Source organism: Lissotriton vulgaris, unplaced genomic scaffold, assembly GCF_964263255.1.
Source record: "Lissotriton vulgaris unplaced genomic scaffold, aLisVul1.2 SCAFFOLD_1371, whole genome shotgun sequence".
NCBI classification, from domain to species: domain Eukaryota; kingdom Metazoa; phylum Chordata; class Amphibia; order Caudata; family Salamandridae; genus Lissotriton; species Lissotriton vulgaris.
In genome coordinates this window covers 200,247-223,393 of record NW_028246465.1, presented here as the reverse complement: position 1 = coordinate 223,393, position 23,147 = coordinate 200,247, and the positions used below count along the sequence as shown (strand labels likewise).

At 41.1% G+C, this 23,147-nt stretch overlaps 1 protein-coding gene across 1 annotated transcript in view; it reads left to right on the top strand.

Moving 5' to 3' along the window:
• LOC147665952 (adhesion G protein-coupled receptor L3-like) overlaps nt 1-23,147 on the top strand; it is a 477,982-nt gene that overhangs the window by 304,432 nt on the left and 150,403 nt on the right. The window contains exon 8 of the mRNA XM_086949385.1: nt 7,026-7,064. Within this exon, the coding sequence (XP_086805511.1) occupies nt 7,026-7,064 (39 nt within the window). The remainder of the gene's footprint in view (nt 1-7,025; nt 7,065-23,147) is intronic.

Below are 23,147 nucleotides of genomic sequence, written 5' to 3'. Positions count from 1 at the left end.
GTGTTGCTTGTTTGGTTAACCTGAGATTTAATGGCAGATTAATTAGTTTCATATTCATTTAATAAAGTGCTTCTAAGTACCAACAAGCTGCTTTGGAGTACCCACATGGTATATGCACCAAAACGTTTATCACCCTCTGATGCATAGATGCCATTAACAGCAAACATTGGTAGTTAGAGCTTTCTAGTCAATTAGAACTTGCGGTAAATCTTGAAATGTTAACTGCAAGAACACTGATCGTATCATGGACAACAAAATTCACTTTGCTTGAGTAGAGGCTTTACATGTCACGCCATGGTAAAATGAAGCTTAGAGGTTTGTGATTACAGTAGGAGGCTACAGTGAATCATAGAGCAAAGCAATTGACCTGCTGCCCAAAGTCGGACAAGGACTCCTTCACTAAAAATGTGTTCTGACCAAAGCACATTTCCTAATAGCCAAAACACAATGGAGTTCCATACTGTGTATTATGTTCTATCAAAAGGGAGAATGCGTACAGAGTGATCATCGGTCTTTGGATCAAGTTCAATCACAACCACCAAAACCTCAGATAATGATAAATTGAGTTGAAATAGCCATCAACTTTATCAGCATCCCTTTCAAACTAGCATCAATGCCTTACCACTAAGAAGCTCTTATAAGAAAGCTTAAAACATGTAATCATCAGTATGTTTTTTTGTACCATTATATGAAAAAGAGTGGCGCCATTTGACCTGGTTGTTGACCTAGAGAACAATCGCTTTCAAATCACATCTTGCCATAGAAATTCAAATGGGCTGTCTTCTTTTACCCAAGCCTATACACTTTATTGCAAGTCCATTGAAGGGTTACTTGAGTACAGTACGTGCCCTCCATAGTGCTGAGAAACACATGGGTTTTCTAAATTTGTATGGTTTTAAACTTGTTACTACCAAATGAATAATAAATGAATATTTTTAATTCACATGTTGCTAGATTTTCTAAATAGACTCACTATGGTTCAGTATTAACCTGATGACAGTTGTCACATTAGGATATAAGGACACAGAAAGGAAAATATTTTGTTGTTACTTTTCTCAATGTACTACACACATTGTTCACCTATTGCTGTTTTCCTCATGGTATAATAAATATACGTTAACTGGTATGATTTTCTAAATTGTCTTTAGTTATCAGGGGGATAAATGTGTGGCTTGACTGTAAGAATTCTTTTAACCCTTTCGATGCTGATGACGAGCTCAGCTCGTCATCACCCACGGGTGTCGTGTGCTGATGACGAGCTGAGCTCGTCATGACAACAGCAAAATGGTAATTTGCAGCACAGCGCAAAAATCACCGCAGCAGCGATGCGGTTAAGAAAGTCCTCATGCGCTTAATCTTCAACTGCGAAGGGCCCACTAACCAGCCAAGATAGGACTTTCCTGAGTCACAAAAAACTTCTTACTTATTTTTTCAGAAATAGGTAATTTTCAGTCTGCCTGGAAATAACAGTCAAACTGCAATATTCTGCCCACTTTCAAACAATTTATCTTCCCAGCTTAAACATTCTGTCAACGAATGTTAAAAATGTACAGATGGATATTCAGAAAATATAAGATTACCCATCAGTGTAGTAGTTAAGTAGGTTTGTTTTAAATTATTTTGTTATTAATCAGACATGATCATTCCTTATATAACCAAGAGAGACAAAAAAGCAAAAGATAACCTCCCCAGTTACAAATACATGAATACAGATAAATAATGGAGCCTGCCATACATAAATAGAGCAACAAAGAAAATGAAATACAGAATATAAGACCTATATAGCAGATATAAAAGAAAAACAGAGGTAGATTGAACAGAAGAAAGAGCCCCATTCCGCAGCATATTGAATATAAGGTTGTAGCAATTAGCATAAACAACGAGTTGGGGATCTCAGTTACCATCCAACCCAGATTCTATAAAATCTTTTAATAGAATATAGACCTCTTGCTTTGGCCAATACCAATAGGGACTCACAGAGTCTCCGAATTACCGCCAACAACTCAGCTGACCTCAACAGAGATAAAGAGACCCATAACCTCGCGATACAGAGCCTAGCAGAAACAAATATTATTGAGAGCTGCCATCCAAAATCAAATTCCAAATTATGTCCCATCATGACCTCTTTAGAGGTAAACTGTACTTCAAATCTAAAAAAAAATGTTGTTAGTTGAGTCACCCCTTCCCAATATGCCTGGAGGGCCGTGCAGGTAGGAAACATATGTAGAATGTCTGCTGCAGGGCAACCACACTTAGGACAGTTAGTCTTATCAGCATTAGTGTTCTCTGGTGTGTAATACAACAAACAAATGGCCTTAAATTGCTGCAATTTTAAATGTATAGAATGCACGGAACAGGCCACAGTCTCAAGGGCATTATGAATTTCTGATGACAAGATCTCAGAAGACAGCATCATGCTCCATTTGGCCGCAAGTAATGGGCTATCGTCAATCCTGTACTGACAGAACCCTTGATAGATTGTGCTAATTAAAGGTTTCTTGAGTGTCTTATGTAGTAAGCAAGACCTTATGCCACTACCTGCCAGATCTTTTTTTAAGTGATGAGGGAGATCATAAGAGGCCTTAACACCATCGATGCTAGTGTTATTTTCCTCCTGTGCTGGATGATCTTTTATCCCATTGTTCATGACGAGCTCAGCTCGTCATGAGTGTATGGAGTTGTACACCATGACGAGCTGAGCTCGTCATGAGTGTCCAAGGGGTTAAGCCCAGTGAATGAACGGAATCCGATAAGATCGTAAAGCTGCGAACTGTTACCAGGCCTTGCCCCCTGATTCATGAAATACTTCCACCAACGCTGGATTATCCCATAATGATGTGTCACCGTGTATCAACGCTAAACAATATTTGGCACATATTTCCCGCCATATACATATAATATCTTTAATGACTTGGAACCTTATGCATTTGCAATTATTGGCATCCCCCAGTCTAAAGAGAATTAGCCTAACTTCTGGCCCTAGTGCAAGTCGATAACCGAGAACCAAAGAATCTGGTTCTGATGGCATTAGCAAATTACACAGACGGCCAGCAAATGCTGGCCAAAATTATAACTTAAAATCGGGTAACTGCAACTCTCCATGCTTGTAAGTAAGGCAATATTAGGAAATGTATAGCACTACTGGCCTGCCTATAGCCCCATATAAAACTGCCTATACCGCCTTTCAAATGTTTAAAAAACATGTTTGGGACCCCGAGTTGGATTGCCCAAAATGAATACTAAAATGTTGGCAAAAAATTCATTTTTATAATGTTACAATGGCCTATAATACTAATAGGGAGTAAGTTCCAAAACCCTAGTTGAGAAATCACAGAGCGTAACAGGGAGCATATTTCAATATGCAAATGTTATCGACCTGAGCACTTAACTTAACATCCAGATGTGTAGGCGTTGAAGTTGACCTTGCTATTGGAATGTCTGGTTTGTAGTTTAGTATTACCTGGGTTTTAGCTATGTTTTACTTATAGCCTGAGAACTTACCGGATATGTTAATATTACATAATCCAACGCGACTGACAAGTTAGATGAAAAGATATCATGATATGATATCATCTGCATAGGCAGTAATTTTGCATCCACCGGAGGTCAATGGTCCATCATTCAACTGCAGAGATTGCGAATACGGCACCATATAAAGAGCAAATAAAAGAGGAGATAATTGACACACCTGCAGGGTGCCCCAATAGATTTTAAAAAACAGTTAAGATTTCCCGGCATAGGCTAGCTTGGCAAAAGAGGTCCTATATAATAACTATACTCATGTACAAAACCGACCACCCACAGCAGAAGCTCCCATTTTCTCCCATAAACACTCCCAAACAAAGCAGTCAAAAGCCTTCTCAGCATCTAATAAAACCATACCTATTCTTTTGTCAGATTTAACAGCAACATCGAAATTAGCAATTGCCATATTTGTGTGGCTAGTGGTGTCCCTGCCAGGCATGAAGCTGTGCTGCTGCTGTGAGACTAGGACTGGCAGAAGGGGAGCGAGTTGGTGGCGAGGATCTTTGCAAAAACCTTTGTTTCTGCATTGATCAAGGATATGGGTCGATAAGAGCCGCTATCATCAGTCGGCTTACCTTTCTTTAAAAACACTATGATATTAGTCATGTTCCAAGTGCCAGGCAATTCTCCACCATCATCAGTATGTTGAATTACACTTAAGAATGTATGGATTATGTTATTATTAAACACTTTGTAAAACTCAAGTTGAATATAATCCTCTGCTGCCACCTTGCCTGGTGGCAGAGCTGCCAGCACAGCATTCATTTCCCCGACAGAGATGTCTTTCTGAAGTGTAGATACCAAAGTGTAGGCACGCAGTCTGCAACCTTAGAGTTATTCCATGAACCCAGACAGACTAATATTAGCCTCCAAAAATACTATGAGTATGCCAGATATATGCTTGCAGTAATCAGAATTTGAGAGAAGGTGACGAGGAAATGAAAAATGCTGCTGCTTCCCTCTAACCTTGGTAGGCTTAAATGATAGTAATCTTGGGGCAAACTTCCATTTCTTCTATCAAGCGTCCACTAGCAAAGATCTTATATATCATGGCGTAATGTTTATGTGGAGATGAATGGAAAGTATAGCCCATGTAGATGGGTGAGTTCCAGGATGGATGCCTTTGCTTTAACCATGTGGGGAGAGGCAGAATAATTGGCAGAGTCAATGCTATAATCCATAGCAAAGTTAGAATCGCCCATTATATGTTTCTCCCCCGATCAATCCAGCAATTCAAGACTATGTATATCCAGTATCCCACCTCATCTATATTTGACCCATACACTGCACAAACAGCATACATCTGGCCATGCAATTCCAGATGGCCAATCACCCATCTACGTCTTAGGTCAGAAGCAGTTTTTAGTACCTTAAGCTCAAAGTACTTAGCAGACATAATAGCAACCTCCCTGTATGGAAACAGACCGTGATGTACATATAACAATATTATAGCCAAGTTGCAGAAGCAATAGACGGTCCTTAAGCAGTTAAAAAGTTACATTACCACAAATGTTAAAATGAGTTGAAGTGGGAAGGGCTGTTTGGCGCATAAGGAGTTCTCAGCTTCTACTCCACGTCTTCATAGAATCCCAAACATTTTGGCATGTGAGGGTACAAGGGTTACTGGGGATAAGGTATCAATCAGTAGTTTCGGTCAATCACTACTTAGATGGAGAAAAGCATATTCTACTGCTTTAGTGTGCTCTGCCAATCAACATATTACTGTTAAAAGGTTATCTTAAGAGCTTTGTCCGTGACATGCCAGGACCGGCTTTTGCTTCTCCCGTGAATGTTAACTTTTGATGTTATAATTATGCTCTTTAGTATAGCTCTGATAAACTCTATTTTTTGGGTGTTGTGGCTTCCAAAACAAAAAATGTAAAAAAGAGGTATGCCATTAAAAAAACGTATATCTCTCCTTCAAATAGGCGTGAGTACAGGATGGCCGGATCAGCCATTTGTAGAGACAAAAGACTAAATAAAAATGTGTTCCAGGTTGTAATTGTTCCCCGAGCATCCATTGGTTCCTACTGCTACCTTGCACAGTTTCCTCTGCTCCCAGTCGTCCTGAGCTTACTTTCAACCCATGCCAGGTGGATCTATAGATAATGCCAGTCATCCTTCACAGCGCCACAGTACATTACACAAATGCAGCAGGCGGGAGGTTTAGAGACAAGGAATTCCACATTCAGACTCATAAAGTCTGGGCTTCAAAATCAACACACAGCATCTGCCACCTAGCTTCCCTAGCCAGCCCCACCGAATGAAACATTATGGAAGAACGACAAAGGTATTTGTCACCAACCACGGTCCAGATTACCATGAAAAGCTCAGTAGAAATTCCTTGCATATTACAGAACATTCCTTACCACACCCAAGATTTAGCATTCAAATTTCTCCTGCTGGGGATCGGAACAATGTAAAGATAATGTCTATCCGCCTTGGCTCAGAGAATGTGTATGTCAATTATTAAGACTCAAATTTAGACATTTTCTTTTTGATAGCTAATTTTCCTAAGCTATTTATTGTGTATTGAAGGACAGTTGCATGACACATTGTGTATTCCTATTTATAGAGATCTTTACAGGTGCATCTCGAATGAAATTTAAGAACAAGTAATGTCTGTATTGTTTCAAATTATTACACATTTATTTCTTATTAGGGCTTGTTTGGGGTCCTAAACAATTAGATGTCCCATAGTATTTCTTATTTTATTTTTCTTACTATTTCTGGTTTCTGCACAGTCTAAGAACCCAATTAGTCTCATAATATTCTGCTTTCTTGCAACTAGCCAACGCCAGTGAGATACACTGACCTGATTATCTTCTTAGCTTAGCCTAAAAATGAATGACTTTATTTAGGCCATTGATGGGGGGGGGGGGGGGCTGCTGTCCCACCAGAGGCAGAGGTCAAAACCCTAGCCATTATGGTAGAGGGACACCTGCTATTCTCAAAGATTTCTGCCATCATGACTGGAATATTACTGCTCTGAAGGGAGCCATCACCACTGCAGCTCTCTTCACAGCAGTGACGTTTGCCAAATGGGTGCCAAGTTGAAAGAACCCGCTCAGCCATCTTTTTTTATTCAAAGAAAACAAACGCCCAGAGTGTGGGGGGTTGGGGGGCGGGGGGGGAGTTTCGAGCAAAAAGTAAGTGGCATTGATGCACAGAGAAGTTTTTCCCTGAACGTGCGGGCCATTTTCATTACCCATTCCCACTATGCCTTGCGGTGGCTTCACCGAGCATGAATAGAGTTGTGAAATCGTGGATTTCAGAGGCACGGGAGGACAGTGGTTTCCTGCGTTCCTCCTACTCTGCCAAGCCCTCAAAAACGCCCTAAATTTTCACCTCAGCCAGAGCCTTCACTGTTGCTGCAGAACTTGACTGAATGAGATTGAGTTTCATAGATTATATCTGAATATATTCTTGTTTTTTCTTTCCCTATATCACTAACGTGTTTTTTCTATTCTGTGTTTAATCTGCTTTCTTTATGGACTCAGCTTCAGAAAAGAGAGCGCTCTTGCAGGGCCTATGTCCAGGTACTTCTAGTCTTTATATCATTGTGACTTCTTGTCCATGGTGGTGGCCTGTGGTAGCTGTGCATGTTTTTCCTTCCATATTGCATCTGCCAACTAATCCAGCGTGTTTACCCTGTTCATCTGTGCGTATAGCAAATTGTGGCACATTACTTTGTTGTGCATGAGAGACCAAAGTAACAGAAATGTGTAATCTGGTCATTACTCATCACATTTTATACTCGACTAATAGACACTTTCTTTTTGGTCATCTAGCTCATGGGTTTTTCTTACAGTGTTTGAAAGATGTGTGCGTTGCTGCTACAAGCACCTAACCTCTGCTCTAATCATTATGGATATTTGTGTGATGTATTGAGGAATTTGTTGTAAATAAATGCCACGTAGTCCATGTAGTTTCTTGATGCTCCTTTATTCATGTTAGTTGGTAAGTCAAGTATATAAAGAAGGATCCCCACCAGGAGCGGCCTCCTGCCACTCAGCCCTCATTCAACTGCCAGACATCCACCCCGAACAATCCAACAGGCTCTTGCATCACACATTCTATGCTGAGCAGCAGGGACAAGTATAACAGAATTTTATGTCTCCATTTTGTAGAGGAGGTAGCCTGCTTCCAGTGTATACAGTAAGCATGCTTTGGGCTTCAACAACGCCCTTTGCTTTGCTCCAATAAAAGCTATTGGCATACATGTTCTGAGATTAAAATGAGTCTCTCTCCTAATCTTGTGGTAACGTGATTACTGTGCAACAGGTAACACCCATGTCAGGTCAGACAGGGACCAAATGTTATCTTATGATTTCACTCAGCCTAATGTCAGATGTAATAACTAATATGCTGGGGGACTACAACGACCCCAATGTGCTTATGTGTACACATGTTACTTGTTCTTAAGGAACATGGAGACACTCTTTTTGCCAAACAGAAATACACAAAAAACACCACATTCACCTCCTTGTTATTGAGAACTAGGTTCTTCGTAAAGTACTTTTATAAGACAAGACTGACACTCTCTTCTCTCTTCAGCATACATTCCTTTGCACCTTTTCTTTACCAAGAATACTTAGCAAATGGCTTAGTATTGAATAGAAGGATGGAGTGTGTTTCCTGCTACTTCTATTGTTGGATGAATCAAATTGGTACCACCAAGTGGCAGTTCAAATTTGGCTTCAATACACTCAGAAGCATTGGCGGCTCCTCCACTATGGCGGAGGTGCATCGCCCCACTGCTTTTAAGCAGTGCGAGAAGAGGAAACATAATATGATAATAACTTTCAGTTCTTATCATGTTATGTTTCCTTTGCAGGTGGGAGGGTGGGCGGGGCTGCTGTGCTCATGGAGCAGGGCAGGGCCGGCGTGGTTTGGCCACTCAAGTGCGCAATAACTGTTTGATCTGCCCTCTTGGGCTGCCCAAAGAAGTCATGTGCATTTCTCCGTTCTCCATGCAGGCTGCATTACAGCCTGCATGGAGAACACACCCACCCCTACAGCCCCTGGCTGAGCACCGTGTCATGACGCTCAGACCAATCACTGCAGAGTGGTGATTGGCTTAGGAGAGGGAGCCTGGCTGCCTGCCTCCTGTTCCTAGAAGCAGACTCAGGAGAGCAGGAGCACAGAAGACGTAGGAGCCGGCCTCGACGTACGTTTAAAAAAAAATCTAAACCCTGCTTCCCCGCGCACACCTCTGCCGGCCCCCGCCACACCCACCCACTGACCCATGAGCCATGCCGGCCGCCGCTGCTCAGAAGACCTGACAAAGAGAATATTTGTTGGAGGTAGCTTCATCATGCTTTTTGAGGAACTGTCTGAATTGCAAACATAAAAAACCAGCTACTAGGAAATAGAATGAAGGTGCATTGCTAAATGTATTCTGACTGACTCTTTTGTTGTTTCCTCTTTTGTGAAATATAAATATCTATATATCTATAATATATATATTTCTAATTTTCAGTGCATTGTGAAAACTATTATTATTGATGAAAAGTCTATGAAGCAATAGCTGACACATGAGTTTAGGAACTAGGCAACTGGAAAGTTTTCCCACTATCATTAACACCAAAATCATTGGGTTATGCCGTTCTGGAAGCCTATTTGCTGTTTTTACTGATGACATTTTTTTAAATGTTGGCATAGCTGTATTATTGTCTTTGTCTCCAACCTAAGTTAATGTGCGACATCCCCGTTGTATGTGTGACATCCCCGCTGTAAAGGCACCTAGAGATCATCTCGGGATGATTTGTGCGCCATATAAATGAATAATAAAATAAATAAATGTGAATTATTTTTCCTACTCCCACCCTCCTGTCACCCCCTATTACCTAGCCTCAAGGACAGCATTCCTAAGGGCATTTTTTCAATAATGGGTTCTTTTGTAGATCTTTGAACAACCTCAATGGTTGTCTGCGCTTAACACCTACACTTAATTATTTGTTTATTTTCCAGTTATGTCTGTATTTGGCAACTTCACTACCAGTAGTCTACCTTTTTCTACTCAGTGAAACATTTTAGTTCCAGTTGGGTGCGTGATGGGTCCGGGGTTAACTATTTGACGTAGGTAGGGTCAAGTGTTTCAACTACACTGCAAGGCCACCCCTGTCCACAAAGACAGAAAACCACATTTAGCATGAGGTCCCTTTTGGCAGTGTTTACACTTGTTGGTCCCACTTTTCTACGAAACATTCCACTGTTAAAAACTTGTAGTTGAGGGTCCACAATGCAAACATAAAACATCTAGAACAATCCTAATTGTCTGTGTTTTAGGGTTTATCAACTTGTTGACACTAACCTCATCCCTGCTTGAGATATTCTCCTACTGTGCTGGACAGCAATAAAAATGGGTGTGGTCATGACGAGCTCAGCTCGTCATGAGCACAGGAGCACTGTGCTGCATGACGAGCTGAGCTCGTCATGAGCATCAAAGGGGCTAAAGTTGAAAGCTTCAGTAGAAATAAACATTCCAGAAATCCATCAAACATCAGGAAATCTAAGAATTCTTGTACCAGTCCTCTGACCACGTTTAAAAATATTTCTGAAATAAAGCCAGTTGGATATTTTTGGGGTTGCAGTGTAGACCCACTTAATGGTTGGCATCACATAGAAAATCCCCATGTGAAAGTCACCAAATGGTTGTCTTGCACAACAGCTGCAGGTGCTGTACAAATAGCCACATTGTCAAAGCAGTCAGAAATATTGTATTAAAGTATCTTCAACCTGCTAGTGAAAGGCATCATTTTAATTGGTCGGCAAGACTATAAATTATTTTTAGGTTGAGCTCCTGTGTAAGGGGTGAAAACACCCACCAACCAGTGACACCATATGTTTTGTCCATTTGTTTATCTGACTGGCCATACAACAAAGCCCCAGATTTAAATATTCAAACTATAATCACCACTCACCTAAAACCTATGTTTTTCCCCAATATGATGTGTGCTGTTAACTGTAACCATCCTCTGCATAGCCAGTTGATCACTCTGTCTCTAGTCATGTAATTAGTAATTTTGTCTGGGTTGGGACATTGAAGGGTCTGAGTAATCTTCCAACATGTCTCTTGGTTCTTCCAAATTACCTTGGTATGTGCTAGACACTTACAATCTTGCAAGAAACAACCCTCCCCTGCTGAGGCCGGACCACTAGGTGCACAGACAACTCCTCAATTTAATTCAAATCAGAACCACAAATCCTCATTTGAACACTAGAAAGAGAGATTACTCTAGTAAAAAAATGAGTTATGCAATTATACTTACATTAAACTTACATTGTGTTTCTTTTAAAAACCTTTACATTTTCTTCAGTTAATATTCCAGTGGCGTCCCGTTCCTTTGTTGCTGTGGTTCTGGCAACCTCTTGATCATTTTTCTTTTGTTTTTTTTAAAGTTTTCAATTGTTGGTTAGAATACGACTTACTAGCAGTAAGTCCATAATTGTGACATAAAGAGTGTATATCAGCCTGATGAAAGGTCTGCCTGACAGACATTTTTTATTTTCAGGTCAAGCAGCAAAGAGCTAGACATGTACTAAATGTGCAGGCTCCCGGCTTTCTGAGCTGAACATTGTTGGGCTGTGGATGTCACAGGTCCTGTGAGCATGCCCTCCTCAGTTTGGGAAAGGTCATCAAGGCCCTCCCTCTTGTGATGAACAGAAGCACCAGTAATAGTCTTGCTCCTGGGCCCTTCAGTTTTAAGCTCTGAAGTGCCCAGGGCCGAGAGTCTATCACTTACACCTCGTCACATAGTGGGTGTGGTCAGCAGTCTCACTGACCCCCCTCCCGCTCTGTGACCAGATAGGGGCTCTAGCCTCACCTCAATTTATGACCTACGGGTAGCCAGCGGCGGGAGGCAGCAGTCCCAACCCTCCTGGCACCTCTGAGGCTTCCCTCCCCAAGAGCTGTAGCAGCAGATAAGTGTTGTGTTTTAATTGACTCTTTTGTGCGTGCATGTATGTGTATTTGTGAGTGAATGTTGTGTAGGGATGTGTGTGCGTGTGTCTACATGTGAAAGCTTGGGTATAAGTGTGTGTGCATATGTGTGTGCCCTCCTCCCAGCAGCCTTCTCAGCTGTACTTCCCGTCCACCCCTGTGGCAAACAGAGGTGCACTAAAAACACTTTGTGTTTTCACAAGGAAATTAGAGAAGGAAAGTTCTGCCTAGTCTGCCCTCTAAGTAAATAGTTAAAGGTCTCCTTGGAAAGTTTCTATCTAAAATCAGATCTCTTAAGTATCCTGCTTAATAATTTGTCTGGTGCTCTCATGAGGTTCCAGCACTAAAGAAATTGAGTAAATTTAAGTTTTTGATAAAGACGGGTTGCATAAATCGACAATATTGCCTTTTCAGCTGTCAGTGTCCTTAGTGTACAATGTTGGTAGATCGGAAGTGGCACTTTTTGTTTGGCAAGTGTTATAGGCTACCATGGGAACTAAAGTTTCTCAAGCACAGCATGGCAATATTTTTGCAACCTTAAATCAAATATAGAGAAGCTACCTCACAAATCAAATCCCCCAAGAAGCAAACACCCTTAGCTGCTTTGAGCTATTAGGTAGTGCTCAATAGTCACATCGGAAAAAAGTATTGCCTCTTTTTACACTGGTTTTTTTTTTATCTACAAACTATATCTGATGTTAAATTTGATCTGTAGTTGTATTATTTTTATGAGATTTTTTTTCTAACGTACTGATAACTGTGCAGTTGTCTAACGTCTGCATTTGTATACTTATCCATTGAAAGGAACTTCTGCCATCTTTTTTCCTCTGATCTTCATCACATGATCTGCCTGGAACTCTTAAGGAGATCCACACCCAAGTTTGATCCATTTGTTTCACCTTGCCGTCCTTCCTTTCAAAAAGTAGCCGGGCAGCGTCACAAAGAATGCTTAGATGCCCTAAAACGCTTGTTCTATTCATATTCATGAAAAGCCACTCTGCACTTCTGACTTTTTTTCCAAGAAAAAAACTGACAGATGCAGAGAGTGAGTATCTCACTCCACTTCCTTTATTCTTATTTTAGAGTTGTTCGCCAACAGCTACATTCAGGGCTGGATTTACAAAATGTAATTCTTGTTTCTTTCAAAGCACCGAACATACGTGACAATTGATTGCAGGAATCATATTGTTTGTGTTGATTTGCTTGCTAAAGGACGCACTCCTATCCTGGCCTTCAGCAACAGAAACTATCAAAGAGTTCCTTCATTAGATATAATATATTTCTGCACCAAGTACCAACGCCACATTGTCTTAGCCACATTCCTGGATGGCCTAGGTGGAATCATAACCACTACATCAATGCTCCTTCTTGGATATTTGACAGTCATGACTTTGTGTATTGACCAGATGGGCAACAGGGCATATGTCTCTTGTTTCTTGATCACATTTGCCTCCTATAAAGAGAGCTGTGATACACACCAAACATTTGTAAGTCTGGCCTAGACGTACCTGTCTCACCCCTTCATGGTTTCCAAAATGTTCATAGTAAGAAATACTACATCTATACATGCATACTAAAGCTTTTAGTCATTCTCTTCCCTTTAATTTCCACTTGGCCCCATTCCCATTATTTATTGTATTTGGCCCTGGGGATGTGGCCCTAGGGCCATTTAAGGCTCAGGGAGGGGGGCTGCATGCCATGGCCATGGGGGAGGGGGTATAGACCTTTTAAGGCTTGGGCAGGGGACCATTGGGTCCCCCTTTTTATTAAAACTTGCCCCAGGCAATGGGGTCCCTGGGGCCAATTAAGGGTCAGGAATGGGGCCACATTATATATATATATATATATATATATATATATATATATATATATATATATATATATATATATATATATATATATATATATACATACATACATACATACATACATACATATATATATATATATATATATATATATATATATATATATATATATATATATATATATATATATATATATATATATATATATATATATATATATATAATGTGGCCCCATTTGATGGGGTACCCGGAGTCCGAAGGCCATCCATACACTGCACGCATCAAAGGTCGTGCACGGTTTGCAGACTGCTGCTGGTTTGGCTACAAGGCCTGGCGGTAAGCCATTCCCTGTGGCCATCCCCACTGCACAAACCCAAAGGCTGCGCACAGCATGGGATTGGCTGCCTGGGGGAGTTGGAAGCAGGATCTGGCTGCAAGACAATCCCTGCGGCTAATCCCATACCACGCCTGACCAAAGCACATGCATGATGTGCTGTTAACTGCCTCTGGGTACCCTGCCACTGGGGAGGTAGACGAGAACCTGACTGTAAGCGATCTTGATCCAGAAAGAGTTCTTTTTTGTAATTTGGTGTAAATCTGTTCAGTAGTTTTGAAGTTATTAAAGAAAAAAGATGTATTTATAGCTAAAGAGGTGGATATACCACAGATCCACAGCGGTATATCCACATGCCAACAGCAATGCCATAATTGGCTGGACACAACCTGAGAGAAAAGTTGGGGTCGCCATTTTGTCAATCGGAACACAGTTCCTGGAAGAGGGGGAATACTGTGTAAATAGGATATAAGGGGTTAGAATAAAGGTATCCTGTACCAATGGGACTGATAGAGGAGAGTCTGAGGGACCCCCCTCCAGGGCAAGAAATTGCCCCGCAGTTCCACCGTGTCATTCAGCGCGGCCCCTGTGTGAATCTGTGACAGATCTGCAGATCCAGATCCCAATTATAAAAAATACACCCACTCAGACTCACTGACACACTCACTCACAGGCCCACTTCGACACCCACACAACCACTCACACATCCATACAGCCATATACACACTGACTCAGAGACCCAGAACACCACTCATACACCCACACAGCCACACACACACCCACAACACCACTCACAGACCTGCACAGGCACTCACACACCCACATCCACACAACCACTCACACACCTGTACAGCCACTCACACACTCACTCGGAGACCCACAAAACCACTCAGAGACCCAAACAGCCAGTCACACATGCACTCACACACCCATTTACACACTCACAAAAGCACTCACACACCCATACAGCCACTCATACACCCACTCAGAGACCAAGAAACTGCTCACACACCCACGTACACACTCATACAGCCACTCACACACCGACTCACAGACCTAGAGAACCAGTGATGCACCCACAGAGGCACTCACACATCCATGAATACACCCATACGTCCACTGACCCATGCAGCCACTCTCACAGCCACTCACAGACCCACACAGCTGGTCACCCACTGACACACCAGCACACATCCACTTACCCACCCACACAATCACTTAGTTAAGAAATGTCCTAACAAAATGTAGAAATTCACTGAAAAATCAAAGGCCACATGGACGTTATGTTAGAAAATAGAATTTAAAAAACCTCAGAAATTCACTCAAAAAGCAAAGGTTACGGGGATGTGATGGTGAGGTTCAGATTTTACCCACACAAAACCATAGAAATTCACCAGTTATAGTTATAGGCATCTCAAGTAACTAAAACTCATTCCCTAAGGTTACTATAACTCGTGCCCTCGCCATGCACTGCTAGTTATTACACATATTACATCACTCATGACATCTTCTATGACATCATTGATAATATTTGAAATCAAAAGAGAGAGCAAGGGATATTATTCACTGAAAGTGAAAAAGAGATTACTCCTATTCCCCTGGAAGGAACTTCAATGAAACATAGAAAGGAGTATCCCCAACGGAGAGTTTGAAAAAATCTCTGGAGGGTGAGTTTTCTGGCAAAAAGGAAAAATTCAACCTTTTGTTTAAAACCCCTCACTCACCAACCTAGTGGTGACATGCTTCATCATCGGGGTCCAACCTGGTGACCTAGCGTCACCAGGATGTGCTTCAACACCTGTGCTACAGTGGAGCGGGTTGTGACTGTAAGTGCAAAAAAATGTTAAAAATTGTCCTGGTTTAGCTTAAAACATAATTTTTATTTTAAAGCAACTGAACAATGTTAAAAATATCGGTGGCGAGATACTGGTAGGTGAGTTACGACCAAGGTATCTCTATATGTGTCTGTGCAAATTGGTCAACATGTTTCTACCAAATGGGCGATTGCCCGGTATTCCTCAGGATCAAAAACAGGTGGACGGGAGGTGTGGGCCCCCTAAAAGGCGCACCCTATCCTGATCCCCTGTGTACCTACTGAAAAATAGCCAGTGGTATATGTGCTCAATCAAGTAGATGAGCGGGCAATAAAATAAAAAGAAGTAGAGACCTGTGGAAAAAGTAAAGTAAACAAATTTCAGTTATGCTCATGCTTACTCTCCTGTTACGTCGTGAAGTGTCTCTGTGCTGTGACATTTCATGCCATAGGGGAATACCCTCCAGGTGATAAGATAACGAAGTGAATAGGTGTCCGTGGAGAGGGTTTTTTTTCGGGACACACATACTTATCAATAGGTGCGTGCATTACTGCATGCATTATTGTTTACTGCCTTCGTATATGCTCTAGAAAAACGCATTTCTCATTAGATGCATGCATATCTACAAGCATTACTATTTATTGCATCCGTTTATATCCATAAGTGCGCGCAGATATTATCGTCGTGATCTTCAGTCTTTTGCTGGTGGTTGCAAAATTAGGCGCTGCATCTTGTGCATATCGTCATTGAATAACGCACAATCACATAAAGTAACATACAAGACAAACACACACGTAACACATAGGAGTACATATAAGTTACATGGCCTGAACTAGGGCTTACTTATTTGTAGGCTCTAACGTGCTTCAACGGGCAGGGGGTAGGCTCATCACACCGGCAAAACATACTCTGTAATGGCGGAATATAGAAGGGTAAAAGACGCGGATAACCAATGAGCAACATGTGATGTGCCCGGCAAAATAGAGTGTGGTCTCCGGTTCTCTGGGGAGAAAAGGTTACTACTTACAGTTAGCGGGTGAAGGAATCGGCCATTGACCTACTGCTATCCTCTTCTGCTCGGCTAGTGTTGCCGTGCGGGACTCGCTCCGTTATGAAAAGTCTACCACTTCCGGGATGGGCGTGGTTACGTCGCGGAGGTGGGAGGAGCTACAAGGGAATCTTGTAACGTCGTCATTGATAATATCACAGCAATTTCTGAACCTAAGTATAAAATCCCTCTAACCTTTGTTTTATATATATATATATATATATATATATATATATATATATATATATATATATATATATATATATATATATACAACCTGAAATTCAAGAGCTTCCTCTAGAACACCATATTGATACCCAACGTAGCATGGACACCTGATCAACACAGCTGAGTGCAGCCCAGAACCCCTGAGCTTATATATATTTTAAAAAATTACAGTTGCCAAGGCCAGATCTATTGGCTAAACTAATGCATTCACACATTTCTTCCTTTCTGGACTTTTTGTGTGGCTTGTCATCCTGGACATCTTTGTTAGAGTGTCGGAAATGAGCTGGTAAGCAGCACGCGCATAGTGAATGATATCACTCGCAGCAACAGGGAGCACTTTTTGCTTCTCTTTCAAGAGATTTAAAGTGTTTGCCCATAAGAAAGCATAAAAGCAGCCCTAACTTTAATTTAGCATAATTAAACGGACATTTGAAAGTAGTTTGATTCACAGCAAGGCTTTGAGCCTCGCTCACCCTTTGTCAAAACTCTGTGAAGCTAATATACTTCACAGCTTGAGAGGCCTGCCCCTGATTTGTGCCACAATGAGGAGAAATGCAATTTACATGCTGCATGTTGTTCCTCCGTCCTCAGAACCCATCATTATTAGAAAATGCGGGGTCAGAGATAATGCTGGAGCTGTACCAGAACTACAGCATGAGCCCTTCAAGACATTTAAAAACATATTATACATGTATTAAATAAACAAAGAATAATTTACATTTTTTAATTCAGTCAAAAAAATCAAAGAAAATCAAAAGTTGTACTGAACACAGTGAAAATAATTGATTGTAAACGTGGTAATGTCCAAGATGCCCAGCTATTTCTTTCATATAGTGATGTCAGAGCATCATACCCTTTCTGTTTATTTTTCATTTTTCATAGCAACCTTATCATGTGCTTGCTATCAGGATTATGGAAGAATGTATGTGAGTCCTTTCATGGTTCGAAGTCGAGTGAAAAATGATCAGCTGTCATAACAGTGCCCCTCTGAGGTGGCTATCATCAAAATCCTACTCACATACCCACCCCCTTCCATGGTTGCATTACAGAGCCCCCTTTACATGACGTAACAGATCTCCAGTCCTTTCCACCGCTAGAGAATGCCTGACTTCTCTCTCTCTCTCTCTCTCTCAAAGAAAACACATATATGCCATAGGCGCAAATATGTCTGGCAAAACCACCACTCAATCAGACTTTGGGTTTCCTTTAGGCCTGGGTGGTAAATTCCGTTCTTCTCGCTGAATTTGCGGATTTAGGGAAATTTCGTGTTCTGTGGAGAACGCCAAATTGCCAAAAATTCCACCATGTCGCAGAATTTTGTGATTGTTTGCGCTTTCAAAAGTTGTGTTTGCAAGATATTCCTCCCCGAGCACGCAAACAGCATTTGCGAACAGGAAAAAAGCACAGCGAACGGGCGAAACAAGCAATTCCGCGTGTTTGCGGACCTTTTGCATGCTTGCGGAGATTTCTTACCATTTCGCTGAGCTTCGCGTAGGGCAACTATGCAAATTCCGCCCACCCCGCGTTTCCTTATGCACACACTTGCTGCAGTGTCATTCAGAAAGTCGATCTCAGTCCCCCAGCTAATCATCAGTATTTACCAGTCAGACCACAGATGGCATCATCTTTCGTTAATCTTCCTGACAAACAGTCTGCATAGGTTTGTCGTGGCAATCACGTGGAGCTCAAGTACTCTTATCATCAGTCCCTGTGGTTTACAGAATCATGGTGTTTGTCAGTCTGTCCAAAGGCCTGTCTACAAGGAACACATGCAAACTTGCCCTTCAGGCCAATGCTGTAGTGTTTATACTCCCCAAACATTACAAAATACAAATACTTTCTTCTTCATTCCTGCAACCCTATGCTATCAGCATGGCTACATGCTGTTTTCACCAATACAATTCAGCTGTTAAAGATAAATGAAATTGTTTATAGTGCCAAAAAATATTATGCAATGGGTATTTTCCATAATTTATTGTACTTGACCCATCCCCTTGTCTCTTTTATTAACTATTTACATGTTTACCAGAAAATTCAAGTCCGTCTAAAGAGACCTTCTTTTCTGTTCCCCAAAGATATTGATGGATCAACTTTCATTTGGATGGACTTTTTTAGCAGGTCCACAACACATACAAAATCTGGATTAAAAACATTATAAAGTACTTCTGAAAATTTCAATGACATTGGTGTTTCATTTTGTGTCAAAAAATCACATTTTAGGGTTTGTATCATGCTCCCCATGGTAATAGTCCATCCCGAACTGCCAGGCCAGGTCCTCCCTGGAACAGAAATAAGCATCCGGGAACTGATTTTGGGGTATCACCCCTCAGCCAGGCCAACTTCAGGGGCATGGCACGCCAGGGACCCACTCTGGGCATACCCGTCCCACTCAAGGTGACAAATGCAAAAGATCAATTGATGGACCAAATGCTGAATAATGCAAAAATGTACCCCCAGTACAGAGATCTGGTCCTAAAGCCATCATCGCTTTGCTTACCATGCCATTTAAGCTTGGACCCTGCCAAATGCAAATTAGTCTTGACCCTGCTTCTCATGGGAACAGTTGAACCCGAATTGCCAGGCCAGGTTCTCCCTAGACTGGAATCAAGCATCCTGGGACCGGTTTCGGTCTATCACCCCTCATCAGCCAGCCTAGCTTGACTCCATTGGCTTGGCGAGCACGGGACCCACATCTGGGCATGCTTTTTCCCACTTGCAAAAAGAACAATTGATGGACAGAATGCTGGACAATGTCAAACATTCACCCCCTGTACAGAGATCTAGGCCTAAATCTATTGTTGTATTGCTCACCATTCCAAGGCAGCTTAGATCTAGTCATATGCAGATCACTTTTAACCCTGCTCTCCAAGATTAATACTTAGGCACCTGTTAAAAACACTTAAAACTGTGTGTATTGGTAAAGTCATCTCACTTTAATGGGTCCTCCCACCCACATATTTAAAACATAGAGGGTCAGAAGAAGCAGTCTTCTCATATCAGCCAAGCCATCCTCTCTCCTAGCGATCTCTGCAGAAATAATAGATTACATAGTCATAGCCTCTTGATGTGACCATTGCCTGTCATGTCCGATGTATCCTGTTATGTAGGATAACAGCAGAAAAAAATCAAGGAAACCAATTGGGAGTCTTTTGGTTTCAATTACTATCATTGTTCTCTCCTCAGACTGTTAGAAACATTAAGGGTGATAATGACCTTATAGAATGAAGTAAACAGAATAAAAAGCAATACATATGCAACTCGTTACGGAAATGAAAAGTAAATATTACTGCTTATCTTGTATCTGAATCTATGTAGAGTCCTTATCTAAACAGCTTAATTTGAGAGTGTTGTCTGTGGAGTGCTCTGTTACATTTGTGTCTTGTATGCACGTTATAAAAACTTAAATAAATGATTAAATAAATATCTTTATATTTGTCAAAAGTCACCCCAAGACCCCACCCACAGTTCTGATCTTGAGGAGTGTGCCTGGCCCTCTGAGGGCACAGTTGAACGCAAGGAAACATATTGACAATAGAGGATACAGGAATAGCCCCCTTTGAACCCTTCTCTGTTATAATCCCAATAAAGTTGTTTTTTAACCGCATGCGCGCTAGCGGTTTTCCCGCTGAGCGCGGCGATTTCGAAAATCCCGCGTTACGTGACAAGGTCAACTCGTCACACGCACAACGCAGGTAACGCCCATGACGAGTTGACCTTGTCACACGCATCGAAGGGGTAAATGTCTTGGTGTAGTACATTTGAAATAAAATGATCCTGAGATGTTCATCACAGTACTAAAATGAGCAGTAATCCTAGTCAATGATGTATTTAAATAGTAAGCTTGATAACATGGGATAAGCTTGTTCTTCCCCCAAAAAATATAGAATCAAATGTTTATAACTTTGTCCAGCTCTGGCCGACAGTAACACAGATGTTGACATGAGACAATAAACATAAACGAGACAAAGCACAGCTTGCTGCCTTGAAATTATCAACATACTTTTCACGGAGTAATTAAAATATTATAAGACAGACACAATGCAGCTGTCAAAAACCAGATGACATGATGGGAAATTGCCTCCTCTCATTATATCTAATTTATCTTATTATGAATAATTGACTGATTTGTTGTCTTATATAATAATGGTTGATTACTATAAAAGGTCAAAGAACTGTTTATCTACTTTGGTTCCATTTTTAGCTTGTAGTCTTACTTACAGTACCACAATTTCGTTTTGCCTGTTATTTGCGTCCATTTCCCCTTTTTAACTTCTCACTGTAGACTCTCTCTTTGTCCTTTTTTATGCCTGTTCTAACAGGTTTGCTCTTCCCCAGACTCATGTAAACAAAATAATTAATAAAATAATGCATATGTAAATGTACGTACAGATTGTAGCTTCGGGTCAGCCCTCTATAGCCACCGGTCTCTTTCAATGCCATGCACATTTTGCTTCCCCCCGCACCAGAATACAGCATGGGGCAATGGTTAAGTCCACTCATCTTTTGACTTGTTTGCTGTGGGAGTGATGGTATTTTATATACACACAATAACCCTAGTATTCACTAAGGAAAGGAACAAGAGGCTATGGGGTAATCAGGGTGAGCTGGCCTTCAAGAAATACAGGTTCACACACTACCCTAAACAAGTGGCTGATTCTAAGGAAAATGAAGGTGCAATATGCCTTCATCTGTGTGGTATTGCAATATCAAAAAAATGAAGCACTGTCCTCACACACCACAAGGTGTCATGCTTCATCATCGTCTTATATCAACTGAATCAAATATATTGGTGGAAGGCAAAAGGAACACATAGAGCAAGAATCGTATTCAGTGTTCAAAAAAAATTTTTTTTACTGCAACAAAAGTAGGGAGACAAATACAAATGAAGTAAAGCACAAGGTCATGAACAGAGGTCAATCAAATTTTCACTACAGTTCATAACTAGGAACATCAACTCCAGATATTCAAAAACACAGCCTAAATTAATTAATAAAAAATGGTTGTGAATTGGTGACAAAGCAACGTGACAGGAGATGATGGAATGTCGACGTTTCGGTCTAAGTAGCAGTCGTCGGATAGACCATCATCAGGACGGTGTTTTTCTATGCAGGAAAAACTCCCTTGAATCTTCAATGGATATCTTATAAGCACGGAAACAGCAATGGCGTGTGGCAAAAATGTCAAACACGAAGCTTCAACTTAAATTTAAGAAGCATGGGCTACGGATGTTTGCCAAATTTCACGCGAAGATTAACATCAAGGACTTTTTTAAGCAGTATTCAAAAACGGCATACGGGCGTGTCTTCATCAGTTTTTATGTATATTTGATTCAGTTGATATAAGACGGTTATCCTGTGGATACACGAGAGTGTGTTACATATGTACAACTCATGAATGAATTTAAATCTTTTCTAAACAAGTCCCTTGTAGCACCCCTTGACTGAAATTACTTTGTGCCCAAGCCTACAAGGGTTTATTGGGTTCCCCTGCCTTTAACAATGCTTCATCATCGGCAGTCCTCGCTCTCTAAAAACGGTGTTTGATAGAGAGCAGGCCTTCACCTGGAGACAGGGAGGCACTTCTATAACTAAGTGGGGGCCCGTGCACTGCAGAAAGGTGATTTTAAAAATTAATGCAACATCCACATGTACTTTTATTAGAGTGGGGTTTGCTTAATATTAAAAATTAGGGTGGGGACAGGGGAGTCTAGTACCCCATCCCCATCAGTGTTGCTAATATGTTTCTGCCATCATGGCCAGGAGGGTCCGTGGCATTCATCAGGACGTGATAATAGGGCTCCTATCTAGTCTCTAAAAGACTAAGATAAATCCTCCTTGGTAGGTTAACCTTTGTCACACTCTACTTAGAGATTTTGTAACCCCAGGTTAGGGGTTGGAATGTCCCATGAGAAGGGAGGAATAGAGGCCCCCCCCGTAGTCACACTTGCTTCAAGGTGTGTCCCTCGTGGTGTTCCTTCGATCTGTCCTTTCCTCTTCCCTGCTGGTTCCTTAGAGTAATGGCATTTTTCCTGATAGTATATTCACATCCAACTGAAAATGAATGTGCTTCAGAACTAGGGCTGGTGGACTACTCTTTTAGTTTTCCATTTCCTCTTTCCTCATATAAGGGTTTCATTTTTGCCGATTTTTTTTAAAACTTCTGCTATTTTAATTTATCTTGCCTGTACTTTCTAAAAGATTAATAGATACATTGGATCTCAACACTTCATACATTGACAAGGCTGTGCCTATGGGCTTTATCAATGCTTGTTTCACTCTTTCTATTATACTGTGCAATTTTGGCTTCACTTTCATATTTTGAGATGTTGATCACTTTTGTGTTTATTAGACAGACATTAAACCAATTAGTAATAATGGAAAATTGATTACAATTGCCATACTCAATTATGGAGTACCCTTGATGATGTTCTTTCAAAACATTTCAA